Here is an 18,970-nt window from a genome sequence, read left to right on the forward strand (position 1 = left end):
CCCAAAATGGCCCCAGTCTTCTTTTATTGCGTTTGTTTGTGTGTTCCTTCCCGGCCCTTCTTCTACCATTCTAGATTGGGGTGGGGCCTCCGAGTTTTGCCATTGGCGGAATCCCTTTGTGAAGCCCGCCAAGGTTGCATTGTGTTTTTTGAGGGAGGAGCCAGCCTTTGTCTGAAGATATGCCTGGTTGGAACCAGTTTGAACAGTGCAGCTCGCTGTCCTGCAAAGACAGCCACCCCCAGGTGATTGACAGGTACATAGGACAGAATTAATGGGTTCTTGCATAAAAGGTGAGGCTTTTGGGACAGAAGGCTAAGTTGACCACTGGAACTGAAGCTCCGAAGAATACTACGACCAGAGACGCCTGCAGCACCTCCAGTAACCGCAGAAGCGCTGCTGAAGTACCGCTGCTGTTGTGAGCCCATTTTTGAATCAACAGGGAAGCTCCGCCAAGGCGACTTCCTCCTCTGGGCTGGTGGGCATAACCAGCTTCAAGACACTCTTCAATTTGAGCCATCCCCTGCGTCCTGCGATCTTCCTGGGCTGCAAAATCACAATACCCGGGTTACCTTGACCACCTTGGAGTGCATCGTCTTGCCATTGACAAATCTCGGTGGAACTTCGGTGGCCTCTGTGTGGACCTCCAGAAACATGAATCCCCTCACCAGAGTGCAGGACCGAGAAAAGAAGAAGATTCCAACCGGTAGTGATGGTTTGCTAGAGATGCTGAGAAAAAGGTGCCAAAACCATGAACCGATGCACGAGTACGAAGATTTCTTTGCTGGAGAGTGCCTCTCTCGACTACTGCTGCTGCATATATTATATATATATTATATATATATATATATATATAAAATAAATCAGCATTTTTGATATACCTGCACGTGAGTCAGTGTTCATTTGGACCTATGTATGTTCTGGTTTCTTTGTACTGCTTTACAGCTCACGTTCCTCCTCATAAGATCAGCCTGGCTGCTCTGCCACTCCACCAACCTTGGGTAGTACAGGCCTATATTTGATGTTGGGGCCCTAAACCAAGGGATACGTTTTGTAGAGAACAATACCAAATGGACTTCAGAAACACTTACTTGACAGACTGCACCTTTGATTCTTATTTTCAAAGTCTGTAACATTTGTCATTAAAACAACACCTGAGCTTGACTAAATCTCATTGTCTGATTGCTTTACTGCTACATCCTCATGTCAGTCTGCGTTTCTGAGCACTGAATGTAGCACCTTACTGTATGTAACAGATTGGGTTACTCGTCTTGTGCATAGACTGAGCAGATGCTGGCTTTCTTTGTTCTTACTTGCCACTCCTTTCATTGCTAAGAATACAGTTAATACATCAATACTTGCTATTCTCTCACTTGCAAACGTGTTGCCAACTTTCTTATTTGTGTTTATGTCCTCCTAATCAGAAACGTTCCTGCTCACTTTTATCGGGAGGACGCAATATTCCTTTTACTTAGTCATTAGGATTCTGAATGTATTCCTATTTTCTTATTAGTAATATTGAATACTAGCAAAAAGTACCCGTAATCTGCACAGGTTCTGTAGCCAGACATGATAATAGTTGTCAATTGTTGAAAATCAATGATCTTTTAGGTCACTTTTCCATGTCGCTTATCGCTCGATGTGCTTTGCACTCTGAAGTAAACTGCAGTGAGAATGGGCGCATGTGGCTGGCTGACATACCCCAGGAGCAGATGTGGAGGGTAGGCAAGAGTTGGCATGCTGCAGCATACTCGGACCTTCTGTGCGCTCTTCCCCACTGGTCGCCTCACACTGGCACAGTGCAGTGCATTGCAGTGAAACTATCCCAGAAACGGTGCATCCTAGGGCTTTGAAACATGTTTTCCAAGGGAGATGTGTTCCTCGCTTCATGACGATTAAAACAAGCTCTGTCCAGTCCTCCTACGACCACATTGATGTTTTGCCGATTTCAGGCAACCGTCTTTCGTGTAAAGGGGCTGAAATCCGGGGAAAAGGGTGGGGTGTAAAACTATAGCCAGTAATGTCCAGAGGGTCCTAACCAGTAACTATACAAAATGTGGTGCATATTGGTGGAACGGTGTGGAATTGAATAAGGAGCAAACTAACAGATTTTCTGCTTTATATAGAGGGAGATAGAGAAGATTATTACCATTACACCATGCGGTTTCTTGACGTGTCAGCACATAGAATGGCTTTACCATTGCTAGGGCATGTTACAGACCTGTGTGCTTAGGTGCAGAAAGCGGTTTGAGGAGAGAGAGAGAGAGAGAGAGAGAGAGAGAGAGAGAGAGAGAGAGAGAGAGAGAGAGAGAGAGAGAGAGAGAGAGAGAGAGAGAGAGAGAGAGAGAGAGAGACCACCAACTATGTTACATTGAGCCTGAGGTGGTACATAGTTTATCCAACATGGCCTCTTCCTGGCCGCTGAACAGAGATGGGCTAATGCCTCTTATAAAGAATCACAAATGATGCCTTGTTCAAAGTTCATGGACTGAGGGATCACACAGATCAGCGATGGAACCATAAGGCTGCTGCTAGGACGGGGTCACCTGATTCCAAGATGGCATCCTATTTTTTTTAATGTACTCAGCCTACAGAGAAGCGGGCTGATAAGTTACAATTAACAATCAATTAGTCACACCAGGCCTGGGTGCAGGGATGTTTAAGACTGAGCTATAAGTCTCACATGATACCAGCTCAAAAGCCCCAATTTATCAGGGCAGTCCTGGATGCATCCTTGGGAAAACCCTTGCCACCCAAGATGAGGGCTCGGGACATTCTGCAGATGATCCCCACATTCCAGAGTGCCAACATCTTCGGCCTTCGATTTTTTGAGTTTGCTCCCTGGTGCCAGAGGCTCATCTGAGAATGAGCTCTCTCCAATAGGTTCTCAGGACTCAATGATTCCAATTCTCAGACAGAATGTTGGGCCGTCAGGTTCCGAGCAGAGTCGCACAGGATCTTCTGTGGTGGGCCTGCGTGGAAAACATTCTGAAGGGAGAACCATTTTGGCAACCATGGACGCAGATAACGGTAGTTACGAAAGCTTCACTCACTGGGTGAGGAGCACATGCCAACGATCTGACAATCAGCAGTTACTCTCCATCAGAGGCCAAACTACACATCAACCTTTAGGAGCGGAGGGCAATCAGACTAGTGCTGAAGGCCTTTCTGCTCTCTGTATGGGGAATGATTGTCCTGATAATGACGGACAACACAGTGGCCATGTACTACCTCAATAAGAGAGGAGGTGTAGGGTCACTACCACTCTGCAGAGAGCAATGCAGCTCTGGTTCTGGGCAATTCAAGAAGGAGTCCCCCTAGCCGGAGAGGAGAACACGGCGGCAGACGCTCTGAGCAGGCAGAATACAGTCTCCCACGAGTGGGAACTTGCTCAGAAAGTCCTTCAAGAGATCTTCACCCTCGGGGAACCCCTCAAATGGATCTGTTTGCGACCAGTGTCAACCGGAAATTCAAACTGTACTGCTGTAGGGAATTTTCCCCAAGTGGAGCTCTAGGAGACATGTTCGTAGTGGACTGGGAGTTTGCATTCCTATACGTGTTTCCGCCAGTCCCCATCATTCCTCAAGTGATCATGCGGTTGAAAAAGTCTGGGAAATCCATGATCCCATTTGCTCCGGAATGGGCCAGGAGGAAGTGGTACCCGGACGTTCTGGACATGTTAATCTGCCCTCAAATACATCTTCCAAAAAGAGAGGACCTTCTCTCGCGAGAGGAGGGTCGGGTTCTCCATCCAGAGGACAAGAGACTCAACATTCACGCATGGTTTCTGAGAGTTTGAGCTATAAGGATTGGGACCTTCCAGACGATGTAGCAGAGATTTTGCAAGTTCTACAGGTGGTGCATGTTTGTATGTATTGCTTTGTGCTAAATCACTCCAGCTTTTAACAGCTTTAATTAGTGGATTATTACTAATCTTAGTGGAACCCAATTTCTCCTCCTCAAAAGAATGACTGAATCAGCACAATGCGGGTTTAAACTTGTTGCAAACATCTCTGAAAGTTGAGCCAAGCTCTCTGAGCTATCGGACTGAAAGTATTACTGTTCTTCTATTCTAATATCTTTTATTAGGAATAGCTTTAAGTATAATTGTGTGCGACCTTTCTGCAAATCCAAGGTTATGTTTTAATAATAGCCAGCTAAAACCAAGCATATGTTTTAAGATTGCCCCTATTTTAGCAGGATGGTGTGTACCTTAGGTTGTGGCCTTTGAAACAATCTCCAACTTCAATCAAAAATAGCCTCTCCCTGTCGGCCTTCAGAAATTGATTCAAACAATATTTCCTGGCTTTTGATATGGACTAACCTTTAAGAAGAAAGTGCTAAAGTTGTAGAGACACAGCACTGTTTTTATGTATGTCAGTTTTGTGTTTTGTTGTATTCCTTATTATATGTATTGCTACATAATTGTGTGTGTATTTCATGTAAGTGCCTTGATATTGGCTTGCCAGTGAGAGACATTGCGCTTAATTATTAATACTACTCCTATGCGAATTTCTACACTCTACCCATTCAGCTTCTTCAGATTATCGACTGCGTGTACAATCTTGTGATAACAGTCTCAAATGTTCAGTATTAAGAGCATAGATGATGCAGGCCCTTTCCATGTTATGCCCCAAATTAATAAAGCATGGTAAAGCATGGTAATTGCCCACCACCCTTTATTCTGTGCCAAAGGATGGTTGTTGGTTAATCATTGATTCTATGGCCGCATATACCAGCTTTGGAGGTTCTTGCATGCTCCCCAGACGTGATAGCATGGGATGTCCACACACAAATTTACTTTGTGACCACAGGTGTCAGAGAATGGTATGGTATAGCATCTTGCTTGGAGGAATAGGAGCGGACTATTGCACTCTTAAAAGGGATGCAGAAGAGGAGGCTGCAGCAGAGGAGGTCCGGCTCCAGCACCACTTACTGCAGCAATAAATGAAGACATGTAAAATGAGCCTCTTCTCAGAACTAGCCGATTGAAAGGGACGCAGTACCCTACCAGCTATCTGCCTCTATGGGCTTTTGCTCCAAGCATTTGGCAATTTAGAGTCAGAGGCCACAGCTTAGGTCAGTGCTCAGTGGCCTGTGAGATATATTTGCTAGCTGTGATTGATAATAGGTCAGGATGTTGTGCGTTGGCCTCCAAGTGACATCTTGGCTCTATTCCACCCAGCCTGGGTTTATCTATGGCCCTTGAATATGAGAATAGTAGCTATTGAACCAATAATTTTAAAACTCCATCTTTACGTACATGGGGAGATAACCCTTACTCTATGTCCCATCCTTGAAAAAACCTGCCTGGCCTAAAACAAAGATACAATTACTCTTGAGGGAAGTCTGTAGTTCACTGATGAGTATTATTTTATCTAGTATTGTTGGAAAAGATAGGTTTGAAGTGTAAGAGTATGGGTAGTGTTAATCCAATTTACTTCATGTCCCTAGTGTCAGAGCATGGTCAAAAACTTCTTATTCTTCCTAGAGCCCCATTGTATCAGAGGATTATGGTGCCTACCATTTCATTTTAAGACCTTCAGGAACCAGAGCATGGTTAGCAACTGGACATTCATTAAATGATTACAAGTATCAGAGCATTGTTTATACAGGCCATTCTTTTGAGGACCAATGCCTGTCATCAGTACTACAGCCCAGGTTCCATACTTTGCATATCCATGTAAGAGTAGGCCCAATGTCCATGTTCTTTTGACCCAAATATTTAAGCATGGTTAGGCGGGGCACTGGGGCGTCGAAAAAGAGGTTCAGCCTGCACCAGAATTTAAATGTCATAAATGCAGCTTCTATGTATAAAGACTCACCTCTCGTATATAACGGCTGTCTGTGGCAGCGGGGAAAATCTCTGGCTTCAGGCTGAGGTTACTAAAATAGATACAAACAGAAGCCGAGGCAAAAGCATTACATCAAATGTAAAAGACACCTCACACTAGGGAACTTAGATCCTTGGCTACCACCCAAGCTAGCACTGCCAGGATCCACCGGTACTGCAAGGGAATGGAAGCGTAGAACCTGTAACGATGGTTCTATGTGATACTTGCGCATTTTAAAGAGCGAACACAAAAAAATACAATTTTTTGTTCTGCCGTTTGTGTGTTGGCTTTAAAATGCCCTCCTCCCCCTGCAAGGTGATCCCTTCACCCACCTCTCCCGCTGGTTGTTTTGTTAATCAGGGGGGTTTAACCCCCCCACCAAACCACCCACTTCCCCACCGAGCACCCCTTCCCAGCACAACACACACTTACTCCCAACACATAGGTACACAGACACACACACACACACACACACTGGACACTGCTGCGACGACTCCTTTTGGAATCGCTGTGCCTGTCAGCCCCTGAGCGCACTCGTGGGCAGTTGGGGCATGACAGTTTGATATAGAAAGACCACTCTATGCGATCATAGAGCGGTCTTTCTAAAATCGATCTTTTTCTCACAGTAAAGTGAAAACAATGTTTTCACTTAATACCGTAAAGATATCAGGACTTCTGACAAAAAGGTAGGTTAGTTAGCATATTTTATTATTGTCTTTAAAGAAGCAAGTGAATGAATGTGCAAATGGCTGCTATTGATGGTTGTGTGGTTGGTGTGTCTGTGCCTTTGTGCACTGCAGTGTTATAAACATGGGAGACCTTTTGTTTGTTGTCAGGAGGGTTAACAGTCATACTCACAGTTCTCTGCAAGGCGCGCGGAAGGCCTTCCACCAAGGGTCTGACTCATCAGTGGAAGTCACTTTCTGCAACATTGATTTCTATGCATGAAGAAAGTGTAACATCAAATGTAGTTTGTGGCAAGAGTAAGACAGAAATTAAAGATGCAAGAGCAAATTAAAGGAGGGTGCCAAGACTAGTGAGAGGTAAAGTGGGGTGACACACACCTGATGGAATTCCAAGGTCACTTCTTCTCCTGCCGAGCGACACCAATTCTGAAGTTTATCCCCAAAAGCCTGCAATACATTACACAAAAGCAAAAGTAAGCAAACATGAGGCCAAGGGAGATGTAGATCAGAAGAAAAGATCTGAAGGCCGTTTAATACTGGAAGGCTCATTTAAGCTGCCAGCAATGCTTCAGGTGATAAGCTTCCTCCATGCAGAAGGTTTTAGGCTACTTCACTTTAGCTGGGAGGTTGTGGATCACATTCACTGGCATTTACACAAGAAAAATAGTTGTAGTCAATTTAACCAGGCAGAGCAACACAAGTAAGAAATGACTAATATGTTTGGGAATGTGTTGACAGAGTGCAAAGTTCCTCAGGGAGCAGGTTTGTCCCATGTATGGCTTAGTGCGTTTACAAAACCCTTGCACTTCGACTGCATAAAGACGAGAACAATTTTAAGCCCATAAAAATATTTTTCAAATCATTTGGAACTGGATGGACCTAAACTGGCGCTTTCGTAACTCAACCAAGACAGAATGCCCAATAACATCTATTAACTTCCTAGGATCAAAAGAAAACAAGTCGTTATGAGGTATTTCCTCAACACAGCATGGACATTAAAATTCTAAAAATGTGTCACTGTTAGGAAAGATGTTGTTTTTGCACCTTTCCCTCCATAGATTTCTATGGAACCCCATTCTTTTTCCTTATTTTGAACCCTGCCCTCACTTTTTGGAGGTCTGTAAAGTCTTCTGCTTTAATTCCTGTTGTGTCAGGGTTATGGAGAAATGGACCAGTCCCCAAGACTGTCAGTACTGAGAGCCTATGCCTCTCTTTATGGATTCTTGTATTTTTACAATTGCACATATCGCCTTAAAGTGAAGTGCTGTCTGGATACTTTGTATCCTTATAACTTGTTATATACTGGCCGTTTTGTTACTTTGACAATGTGCTTATGACAAGCTGGTGGCAGCTCTGTGATTTGTTACAGTTTTTATGCTATTTTTCTAGCGCAATTTTGCATTTACTGCAAATGGCTACTAAAATTGGCTAGCACCCTAAAATGGCTTTGCCACGAGATTTGGGCTTGTTCATTGACCATATTGTTCTTGCTGCTTTCTCAGGTCAGGAAATGCCTTACATGGAAACCTCTTTCCCAGGGAAAGCTGCTGCTTTTGCAGTCAAGGGAGCTTTGTGTGTTTAAGCCAGAGGAAGGGGCTGGGGCTGTCTGGTCCCAGTCCACATCCTCTGGCACACAAAGGACTGTTGCTGGACAGATGTGATGGCCAGTGGTTGTTCAGGATTGGACAACCCCGGGCTTTTTGTTTTTTTAAACTAGTTTATTCAATTTACCATCTTACAAACATATTATAGAATATATTTCAATTAAAACAGCCTATCGATAAGAATTACAATATATTGCAAACAAGCGATAATTATTCCCCCCACCCCTTAAATACAATTTTAAACCTGGACCGTAAATGAAGGATTGAAGACAAGAGGATGAAGGAACCCACCCACCCCCAGAAAAACAAACCTGAGCTGTTTGAATTTTGCAGATCCTTAACATTGGTGGGCTTGTGATTTCTCCCAGCCTGAATCTTTGGGAACAACCACTATCTACACCTGATTGAGGATCCATGCCTTCTAAGCCTTCTGAAGCATCCCTGCACCACCCAGTGGACTAACCAGCTCAGTCCTGGCTACAACGCTGCAGCAGTCATAGTTCTGAGCATAGCTTTTGAAGTTTGCAGATCTTCAGCTTATGCTACAAATCGCCTGCTCCTGTATTTTCAGATGTCTCACTTTAAGGGAAGCTGTGCTGGGGCTACTTCTGTGTTTGCTGCTGTATGAGCACCTGCTGCAGCCTGACCATAGAGAGCTTTGTTGGAACACTCCTTCAAACCTGTGTGGTGTCCTGAGAGGGTCTGCACTGCAGAAGTCTTCATCTTTTCTTCATTTGGGGTCTTCTTCTGTAAGCTAACTGGAACTGTTTGCTGTGCAGAGTGGCCAACTCCCAACACGGAAAGTGACCGCTGCACCTGTAGAGGAGCAGGTAGACCCATATCTTAACTCCTGCCCCCTCACCACTTTCATACTGGTACAGCAGGAGAAGAGCTGAATGTGGGACCCCCTGTGTTGTCCCTATACCTCATTCAGTGTATGGGAGACGTTATGCACTCAGACAAACATATCGAATGTACCCACACACTGAGAGTGGATGGATGCCTTCATCCCTCCATGGATATTATGGAACGTTGAGTGAAATCTGACAGGAGCAGAGTAATGTCATGAAAAATATATACGAGAATGTTGAAACGATATGAAAACACCTAAGAATGACAATGTAATTGAAGCGACAAGAGAAACATGTACGAAAGGATAAAGTAATCATGTATGCAAAAAGAAGATGAAGTAACTTGTGGATCAATAAGCATAAATACGCAGCAACGCAAGGTAGATGAGATGAATAGATGCTTGCTATAGAGGAATATATAACGTGTCAAGGGTCGCCATGATTGAAAAATGGACACCAGCTCATGAGAAGATCCATTCTAACTACCTCAGAAACAGATCAGGGCTCAAGAGTGAGGAGATGCTGGAAAAGGGTTTGTGTGCAAACGAAGAGGACTCTATGTTGGCCTAGGATCAAGGATGCAATTTCAAGCAATAACTGCAGAGTGCAAAGGGAGGCAAACAGATAACGCTATTAGCGCGAGACTCATTTCTCAAGATTAACGAAGAAGAAAACATATGCAAGAGCCAAGTATTGGAAAATTAACAGCGAATAAGGCTCATCCAAGATGGAGTGATTAAGTCTCTAGAGTCCAAGGGAGCAATGACACCCAGATGAATTGGTAATTTATTGGTAATTCCAACTAGCACAAGAGATGCTTCAAGGTGCTAGAGCACACACCCATGATCCCTGGGCCTTCCTCACCTGAACCAAGTGCAGATTGTTGTGTCCTCAACTGATTCCGGAAGATCTGCATTGGTATCTGGACGGATCAGAGTCAGGGTCGGTAAATTAACATGCATGTGTCTGCTCCACCCCCTGTGCTTCATAGGGTAACATTGGGCGTAATTCTGGAAATCCATTTTAACACCGACCATGATGAATCATGTAAACAAAGTGCGTATTTTTATTTACCATCTGGGGATCCTTATGCACATTAGACGTTTTTTGTCAGAAGATCATAGCCCTGCCGTAGCTAGAGAAATCAATCATCGGCTTGTGCATTGATTACAGAAATTCCCTATTATGTGCCCCCCAATATGTATTAAATCACCTTCAAATACTAACAAATATGGCTAATAGAGCAGTTGCACGTACCCCTAAAAAAGCATGCATCACTCCAGTTCTCAGAAATATACACTGGCTTCTTTTCTCAGCCATAGTTAAATTCAAATCACTAACCATTGTCTTCAGCGCCCGCATGGAATAATCTTTGGGCAATAACACTCTGTATAATCCAATTCAGACCGACCAGAGAACTGGGCGGATCCTTCCAAGGGCTAACATCAAAACTATGTAATTCACAGCCCAAAGAGCTCCATAATATTGCTGCTCTGCATACTCATAACATTCTTGTTCCCTTACTGAGTGTTTTTATCCACAAATTGGCCACCTGCAATATAGCACTTCGATGGCAATTCGGCTGTAGGAACTTTACAAATGCAAAAGATAAATATAGTGTTCTATTCATTCCAAACTCTTGCTGCACACATGCTGATCTCTATTCCATCTCTCACAAGCTAAGCACTAGCTCTAAGAATGCGTTTCTGCTTACATTTTCATCTTTTAATAATCTGCTTAACGTCTCTATCACAATTATCCCTTTCCTCCAGTTTGAATTCTTGAGCCTCTTCACAGAACCATTGGATAAAATTAATCAAAGTGATACTATATAACTGGCAACACAGGGAATATTGTTCCCATGAAGATACTCCTATAATCTATAAGGGAGATTACTTAGCATATTCATAAAGCACTCAGCAAATGAGATTAGATTGGAGCAGATCAGATTTGATATACCATCCATAAAGCATAAAAGGGCATCCCCGGAGAATTGTATAGTGTGATCCTTAAAAAGAGCAAATATTACAATGGACCTTGTATGGTCCATTGGACATGCATACTGGGGAACAATAACTGTCAAAGGGAAATCAGGTTGAGCCAGCTGAGGGACACACTGAGCTGCAGCAAGCTGGAATTCAGCACCTCCGCACCTCCTGCTTCTCTCTTCTCTCCTCTAACATTACGGCATACTCTAATCTCCTCTTCATCACTCTTTTCCTCCTCATCTCTTCTCCTTCTGATGTCTAATATTTGTCCTTCCGACATATCTTAAAACTCCTTCCTTCCCCTCTCTTTGGACTCCTTCCCATCTCTTCCTTATTAATCCTTTTCACTTCCTTCTCCTTCAAAACTGCATCTCTGATATTCTCACCTATTCTCACCTATTCATCCTTACTGCTCCTTGTCTCATCGTCTTTTTGTCTTCTCCTCTTCTCCTCAAGCATTCTGTTCCTTTCCACCTCCACTCCTACCTTGCAGGACCTTTCCTCCTCGCTGCTCCACTTCGCATGTGTCTTCGCCTCTCTTCCCACTCCTGACTCCCACAACTCTCCGACACCCTCACCAATTTATACCCGGAGGGCTCCAAATTGCTTGATTGAATTCACTTGAGTGAATAATGCAAATGCAGTGGTTGGAGAACTCACCATGGAACTACAAACTTCCCAGCTGTTGTCCTTTGGTGGCAGCCCCATGCGGACAGCCAGGATAATTTTTCTGTGTTTTCCAGGATCATTTTTCTGTGTTCCGCGGCTACACACTATTGGTCACAGCGCCCACAGCTGACTTGCAGATTACCAAACTTCACTTTACATGTGGTGGATAAACTAAGGCTAGCTTTCCTCATATTGGCCCCTGTGGACACCAGCGGTCCAGGTTTGTATGTCTCATCTGAAAACACCCTTACACAACACGGTCATGGGCAATGCAGACACCCACAGTAGCGGATCCGTGGCCTGTTGGTGCCAGTAGTGCAAATCTTCTCTATATATCAAATAGGTCTTTCTCTACCATGTTAACAGCAGGATATTGCTGAATGGTAAATTTGGGATTTCTTCCAGGGAAACTAGCAAGTCTTTTCTGACCAGCCCAAGAGACTACCTTCTTTGTGAGCGCAGTAAACACTACATGGCCTGTATAAGGGGCTTTCCTACCAGCATGCAAGGGACTAAAAGGGTTGCTGGGGGCTTAAACAAAAGCATCTATGGATGGACCAGGGAGTTGGAAGCGACCCCACCATACATCTCTTCTGGGCCCTACCTCACACACCGGTGGTGAAGCAGTATTAGAACCAGCCCCTATGATCTCCACAGTCCCATACTCTAGCCTACAATTGGGACTTCATCACACCCCTGACAAATATTACCAGCCCCAGGGGTCTAACCTCCAATTTGTACGTTTTTACAGCAAGCAGTAATGTGATGACACTGGCATGTGCACAAGAGGATGGCTTGATCAGAGTTATGATTACAAGAGAGCTATAGACTAGGAGTACCTGAATCACCATGCATGCAATGTTGTTTTACTCTTATATCAAGATATTGTTCTTCCTTCTTTTTTGGGTCAGATTGCACTGAGTATTTACTGGAAAGGAGGCAATACCAAATGCCAGCTGTCTTGAAGCAAATTGGTTATGTAGAACCTACTGGCCAAATGAAACATCCAGTGAATAGTGCTTAAAGAATACATGGGAGGTAGTCCAAGAGATAACTTCAAAAGTCACAGAAAAGATGCATGCCTTTGGAAAGCTACAGACGCAGTCTTAGATTTGGTTGTGTGAGCATGCAGTTTCTCAGGACCAGGAAGACCTTGCAAAGTGTATGTTTTTTAAATGCAAACCACAATCCATCAGGCAGTTATGGCTTTGGCTGCCTTGATGACAGGTGGACATGCACCACCATGACCAACAAAAACTTTGACTAAAGAAATGTTCTTTTGCTATGCAAATAGCATGTTAAAGTCTTTGCCACATTCAAATGGTAAGCAAATGTCTTGGTTGAAATGGAAATCAGAAGACTTTAGGAATAAAGGAGGTAACTCTGCATAAAAACCACTTTATCAGCATGGAAAACTATATGTACAAGAGAGAGCTTGCATTTCAATCACCTTCCTGGCTGAAGTAATTACACCAAAAAAAAGCAGTCTTTCGGGAGAGGAAGTCAATGTTACAGGAATCCACAGGCTCAAAGGGCTTCCTCATAACTGGATTTCGAACCATGTTCAAGTCCTGTTAAGGGGGGAATTTATAACTGGGCCTCTAGATGAATCAATCCATTAATATAGCTTAATTCTGCAAGGAGAAATCATTCTCACCACTGTTCAGATAGGCTGAATAGCAGATAGATAATGTTTACATCGATCTTGAGGCCAGCGCTGACCAAATATGGAGTAAAATACATGCCATGGTCTGTGGATGCAGTTAGTCGGTTGACATTGTGATCCAAAACCCAATGACAGAAGTACATTCATTTGTTTTACAATGGTTTCCTGTTTGGATCCTTCTTGGCAGCAAATATAAGGCGAATGTTGAGCACGGAAATACCCTTGTGAGCAAAAACTATTCTCTCAGATACTAGGCTCTTAAGATAAGCAATAGTAGTGAGGGGTAGAGTATCAACCTCTTGAGACAGAAGATGTTTCGTCATATAAAGATACAGAAATACTGTCCATCACCAATAGTAGATTCGAGAACCAAATGGTAAAGCAAGTTCAGAGTAATCAGAATAATTAATGAATTCACGCTGTCCTTGCACCTTTGGAGAACTCTTTGAAGAGGGTGTAGGAGGAAAGGGCAGAGGAACTTGCTTGGCCAACATCGCAATTGTGTTCTCTGTGCCAACTGGACCCATTTGCCTGTATATAACCCCAAATGGGAAAAAAAGCATTCATGCCCAAAAAAATGATCTTTTATTTCAATTATTTATTTACACAGTATCATTAATTTTCATTAAGAAAGTTTTATACCTTCCGTATGCAACACTTCGGACGCAATCTTATGAAAAGAACTCCATTCCATGTTAAATAAGTTGGACTGAGAAGATTTTTGCTCTGCCTTTGTACTGCGTTTCATTTAATTCATCATTTCCCTAAGGTGACTGTCTCATAGGCTTTCCCCCACCTTTGTTCCGCTAGGTCTATTTCTTTAAAAGCTCTATCCAAGAAGATCGTTTTTCCGATGATTAATGTGGTTAACTCTCCTGACAGGAGAGAGGACCACCATTCATCCGCAGTGTAGGACATCCGTTCCTCCAAATAAACACCCAATACTCACGTTCTTAAAGTTTTGAGTGCCTTACAGAATAAGACCAGATGTTCTAGGGTTTCTCTCTCCTCCTTGAGTATGCATAATCTACAGCCAGTATGTCTCTTTGGCCCCTTGTCTCTAGATGCCAAGAGTTGGATATAGGTTTAGACGTAGTCTCATTAATGTTGTTCTTATTGCATAGCTTGGGCACCTTGCCAGGTATTTAGGAAGTACAGGCCCCCTTATTACACCCTCTTGGAGGCATACATTTGCTTTACTAGCTTTATCCTACATCAGGATCCAATCCTGTCGCCAGATCTTAATTTTCACAGAGTCTGGGTTGGTCATCAGTTGCTCTTCTCTTTATGATACAAGCTCCCATGCCCCCAAACAAGCGCTCTTCCAGTCCTGCAACCCACAATCGTCTCCTCCCTGTAATGCCCTCTTCAGTGTCCCAAATCCTCTTATTAAGTTCATTGCTGTAACCTTCCATAGGAATGCAAGCTTTTTCCAAGTGAGGTGCGCTTGGAGAAAGATTAAGCCCAGCTCTGGTCTTACTACTTCCATAGAGACATACTTCGGAAGGTTCAACAAACACTTCCAATAGGCACTTTCTAGGGAGTTCCAGATTTTTGAAGGTAGAGCCAAGAATGTTTCTACTCCATACGTTACTATGGCACTACCTTTGCTTTGTAGAATGTTAGTACTGGTAAGATAGAACATTTCCCATATTTCCTTTGGATTCAACTTCCTTGGAAGTTAATGATTTTATTTTATTCCTCAGGATAAATTCTTGAGGGGAATCTCTGAGGGCAGTGTTAATACAATACACCCCAAGCACACAATTGAGGTTACTTTCAATAATCCTTTGTTTTCCAGGTGCCAAGTTTCTTTCTCTTGGTCCCCTCCCCCTTGGATGCCCCAGGGTCAGGATCTTGCATTTCTTCACATTTATTTTTAGACCATTCTCAAAGGTGTACTGTTCCAGGGCTAAATTGCCTTTGTAAGCCTACGTAGGTTTGGTCTATTAGGACCAAGACGCCGGCGTACACTAGGCGGTCAATCTTTACACCGTCAATAATAGGTAGAAAGCTACGAGTTTTGTTCAAAGCATGAGGAAGGTCAGAAAGGAACAAGTTAAACAGGGCCGGCACTGGCGACAACACTGATTTAGGCCTCTTGCTGTTGGTATTGTTGCTGACAGGGACCCCCTTTGGTCCGGCCGTATTCAAAGGTTTGTGTCAGTATGCAGATCTTTGATACCCATCCCCACTTGGACAGTTTAGTCCATAATTCGCTTCTGTCGACTGAGTCAAAAGCTTGAGCCAAGTCTCCGAACACCACAAAGAGTTTACTTTTAGATTTCCTTAGGCATTTCTTTGGAAGGTTGATCACAAATAGGTTGAAAGAAGTGTTCATTCCTTTGACAAAGCCCGATATTAGTCAATTGTTCCAGGCCCACTATCACAAGTTTAGCAAAGACCTTGCCAACAACTTCCAAAGGGCGATAGGGTGGTAGTTCCTGGGGTCTTTTCTGTCTCCCTTTTTAAAGATGGGGACAACTATGGAGGACTTCCAGGACAGAGGTATCCTCTTTTGCTGCTTGACCTAGTCAAGCAAGGTAGCCAGAAATTCGGCCCAGAGTTCTGGTTTCTCTTTTAGGTGAGTGTTTGTCAGCCCATCCGGGCCTGGAGCCCTTGAACAACCTGCTTTGTGGATAGTTCCCAAAATGTCTTCTTCCTCAGTTGGAAATGACCATTCCTGGCTCAAGGTGTTTGCCCCTTCAGATGACATTTCTTCGTCTCTATTGAAGACTTCCGAAATTTCGCACCCAGTCCTTCTCAACAACTGAGTTTCCTAGAATAGCGTCCTGAGGGGTGTCCAGGGCAATAAGATGTTTCCAAATCTCTCCTATTTGCTTGCTTGATATATTCCACATCAATTCAGAATCCTCCTACAACAATTTAGCTTTCCTTCCCTTTATCCAGTCTTTGTACTGTTGCCTTCTAGATCTCATCAACATGAGGGGATCTGAGCTATTCACCCTTTTTAGTCCCTCCAAGTCTCGCCTCAGCCTATGTTTTTCCACTACTATGTTATGGTCATAGCAATGTTTGTGTTTATAGGATGATTGTGAGCACAAAGGTCTTGTTTCAATAAAGGCCGAAAGGAGTTTGGAGTACTCCCAGGTGTTTTCCTCGTTGTTCTTTTCGGACGAGATTAGAGTGTTAATCTGGTTAGACAGTGTTTTAATTTTTGCAGCGTCCATTTTGGGGCGATTATACGCCTTGTATGATGTATAAAGGCCATAAACATTTGTCTTGTAGTGGCCGAGATGTTTTGCTAGTCAGTACATTGCTTATGTTATGGTCGCTGCCAATTGTTTGGATGATTTTCAAAGAAGAGATCCATGGTAGGATGTTTCCAGAAACGAAGACGTAGTCCAACACCTTCCTTGAATCACCTTGAGATAAAGTGTGGTGTGCTGGGATGTCCCCCGCAGGTTGTCCATTTAGTATATGTAGGTCCTTATGATTTGTCTCCTCCATCCAACGTTGGCCTTTGTCCATTGATCCATGAGTTTGTGTTCCTGGTGGAATTGGGACTCCTCGGCTTCTGGTGTCGTCGACATGTTGAAGTTGCCACAGATGATGACCATAGGATCTTGAAGGTCATCCCGCAATGTGTCCAGTTTTCCCAGAATGTCCTTAACCTAGCCAGAGGTTACAATACTTGCTGAATTCCAATAGATTTTGCACAATATCAGCCACTCGGGTTTGTTGGACCTTAGCCCGTTGCATCTGAGCTTCGTCATTTGAGCGTATGGGTTTAGGTTCCCTGATTCCATGATTTCAAATGAAGCTCCAATTATGACCAACTTCAGGAGGCCCGAAGCTGGTCTTCCCTTATCCCCTTCATAGCTGGATTGAGAAGAACAGTGTACCCATCAAGGGTAGGAGGTTCTCATAGCCACGTCCCCTGGAGGCAATTTCATGATTATCCCATGTGATCTCTTTTCCAAAAAGAGGTGCTTAAAGTCTCTGGTGTTCCAACTAGCCAATGACCACTTAGCTGAGCCGTGTTCAATTGGTGGTTAATCCCTTTTCTTTTTGACCATCAGGGCTTCAGGCAACCATTGCCACAATCCATTCTGGTCTGTTTCACACTCCAGGTCTTTGCAGCATGTTATTGTCCTTTTTATATTATCCAAGTTTCCCACCGTTCTACATAGAGGTAAAAACTCCCCCACTCCACCTTCTACTCTTTCTTTCTCTCAGGAGGTTAGCCTCTTTTATACGTCTAGTTGGGCTTCCCGTCTTTATCCTCTCATTATGTTTTTGCTTCAGGACCATGAATAGCTTTTGGTCTTTTGGGTCGAATATATCCCCTGTATGGTAAATCCAAGAAACAAAATTGCTGACGTTTCCTCTAGTGTGGCTTCCCTAATTAGCTCATCTTTAAAATACAGTATGACTTTGTCCAGTCTCTGTTCAGCAGGGAATGCAACCGTGCTAGGTCGCCTGTTATGCATTGCAGTCTCGGGACTCGCTGCAGTATTCTAAGAATGTTACTTCTTTTTAATGTCAGACCATATCTGATTGTGTGAGCCTTCCAGCGTAGCACAAAGGGTCTAGTTGAGGTCTTCTGATCCATTTCTTCCCTTGGGATTCCTCCGCTCAATGTTGTTTTCCCCCAACTCGGGCGGCAATTCCCCACACTGATGACAGAATTCGCTCTCCGTCATATTTCTTTGAAGTTGTTAAAGTCTTCACAGGGCTGTTGTCCCGGTTCACAACATTCAGGGAATTTCGATCCATTTTAGAGTTCAGCCGCCTTTGCTCCAGCGTTTTGAACCCGTCAGAAGGCGGACTATCCTGACTCAGTTGTATGTTGGCCTCAGAGATCAAAAAGCTTGGGAGTTTGTCTTCCTGTTCATCACCTGGTTATCTGGATAGGGATTGCTGGGGTTCATCGTTGTTATCCTCCACTGAGTAAGCTGACATCTCCAAGAGTTGATCATGTATTTCCACTTCTACCATCATTTTACTATTCAATTGCCCAGAGCACAAGATTGCGTCACTTACATTTCGCTTCCTTTGTTGGCTTTGTAGTTTTTTCCCCCCTTGCCCTTTATTTGATTCAGCAAGGTTTGATAGTGTTCGTTTTCTTAAGGAATTGTCTTGCGTCGTCAGATTTTGTTTTTGTAGCAGGGTCGCCATGTGTTTCACTATTTGTGGCCACTGACTTGTCCCCCAAGTTCTTTTTTGGGTTCTTGAGCCTTACGAACAGGGGGTATTCTGTCAGACCTTTTGAGAGGGTAGGTTCTTCAAAGACAAGGGGCTGTCGTTTGAGTCCAGCCACCCCTTCTGCATCCCCAATTAGTTCGACCACCTTCTCTACTAGTTTCAGGCACTCTTCCTCATTCATCGGTCCCAGGTCTCTCGTGTCACCTATAGTTGCCTCTAGTGTATGCTCGTCGTTTCCATTAATCGCCACGACAATAATAGTCTTTTCTACCTCAATGGAGGCCTCACTGTGTTTGTTGAGTGTAATCCCTGAAACTCCCTTCGTCGTCTTCTGGACCCTTTGTTCATACACTTGTGACAAAGGTCTAGGTACTGCCCAGGGCTAGTATGGGAGACCTCTAGCCACGGCCTTTCAGAAATAGTTTCCCCTTTCTCCCTGGACATGCATCTCTTAGTTTTCTCTTCAATTGTGGGGTCCAGTATCCGATGGAGGATGTTTGTGGTCT

At 43.8% G+C, this 18,970-nt stretch overlaps 1 protein-coding gene across 4 annotated transcripts in view; it reads right to left on the reverse strand.

Annotated features, from left to right (window-relative positions):
• The window catches only part of ACY1 (aminoacylase 1), a 247,772-nt gene that overhangs the window by 17,051 nt on the left and 211,751 nt on the right, over window positions 1–18,970 (reverse strand). For all 4 annotated transcript variants that reach the window (XM_069644009.1, XM_069644010.1, XM_069644012.1 and 1 more), the window contains 3 exons: window positions 6,896–6,964; window positions 6,690–6,769; window positions 5,823–5,883 (listed from right to left, as the gene is read on the reverse strand). In XM_069644009.1, coding sequence (XP_069500110.1) covers window positions 5,823–5,883; window positions 6,690–6,769; window positions 6,896–6,964 — 210 coding nt within the window. The remainder of the gene's footprint in view (window positions 1–5,822; window positions 5,884–6,689; window positions 6,770–6,895; window positions 6,965–18,970) is intronic.

The sequence above is a fragment of the Ambystoma mexicanum genome, chromosome 2p, assembly GCF_040938575.1.
Source record: "Ambystoma mexicanum isolate Mex_15411 chromosome 2p, UKY_AmexF1_1, whole genome shotgun sequence".
In the NCBI taxonomy this organism is placed as follows: Eukaryota; Metazoa; Chordata; class Amphibia; order Caudata; family Ambystomatidae; genus Ambystoma; species Ambystoma mexicanum.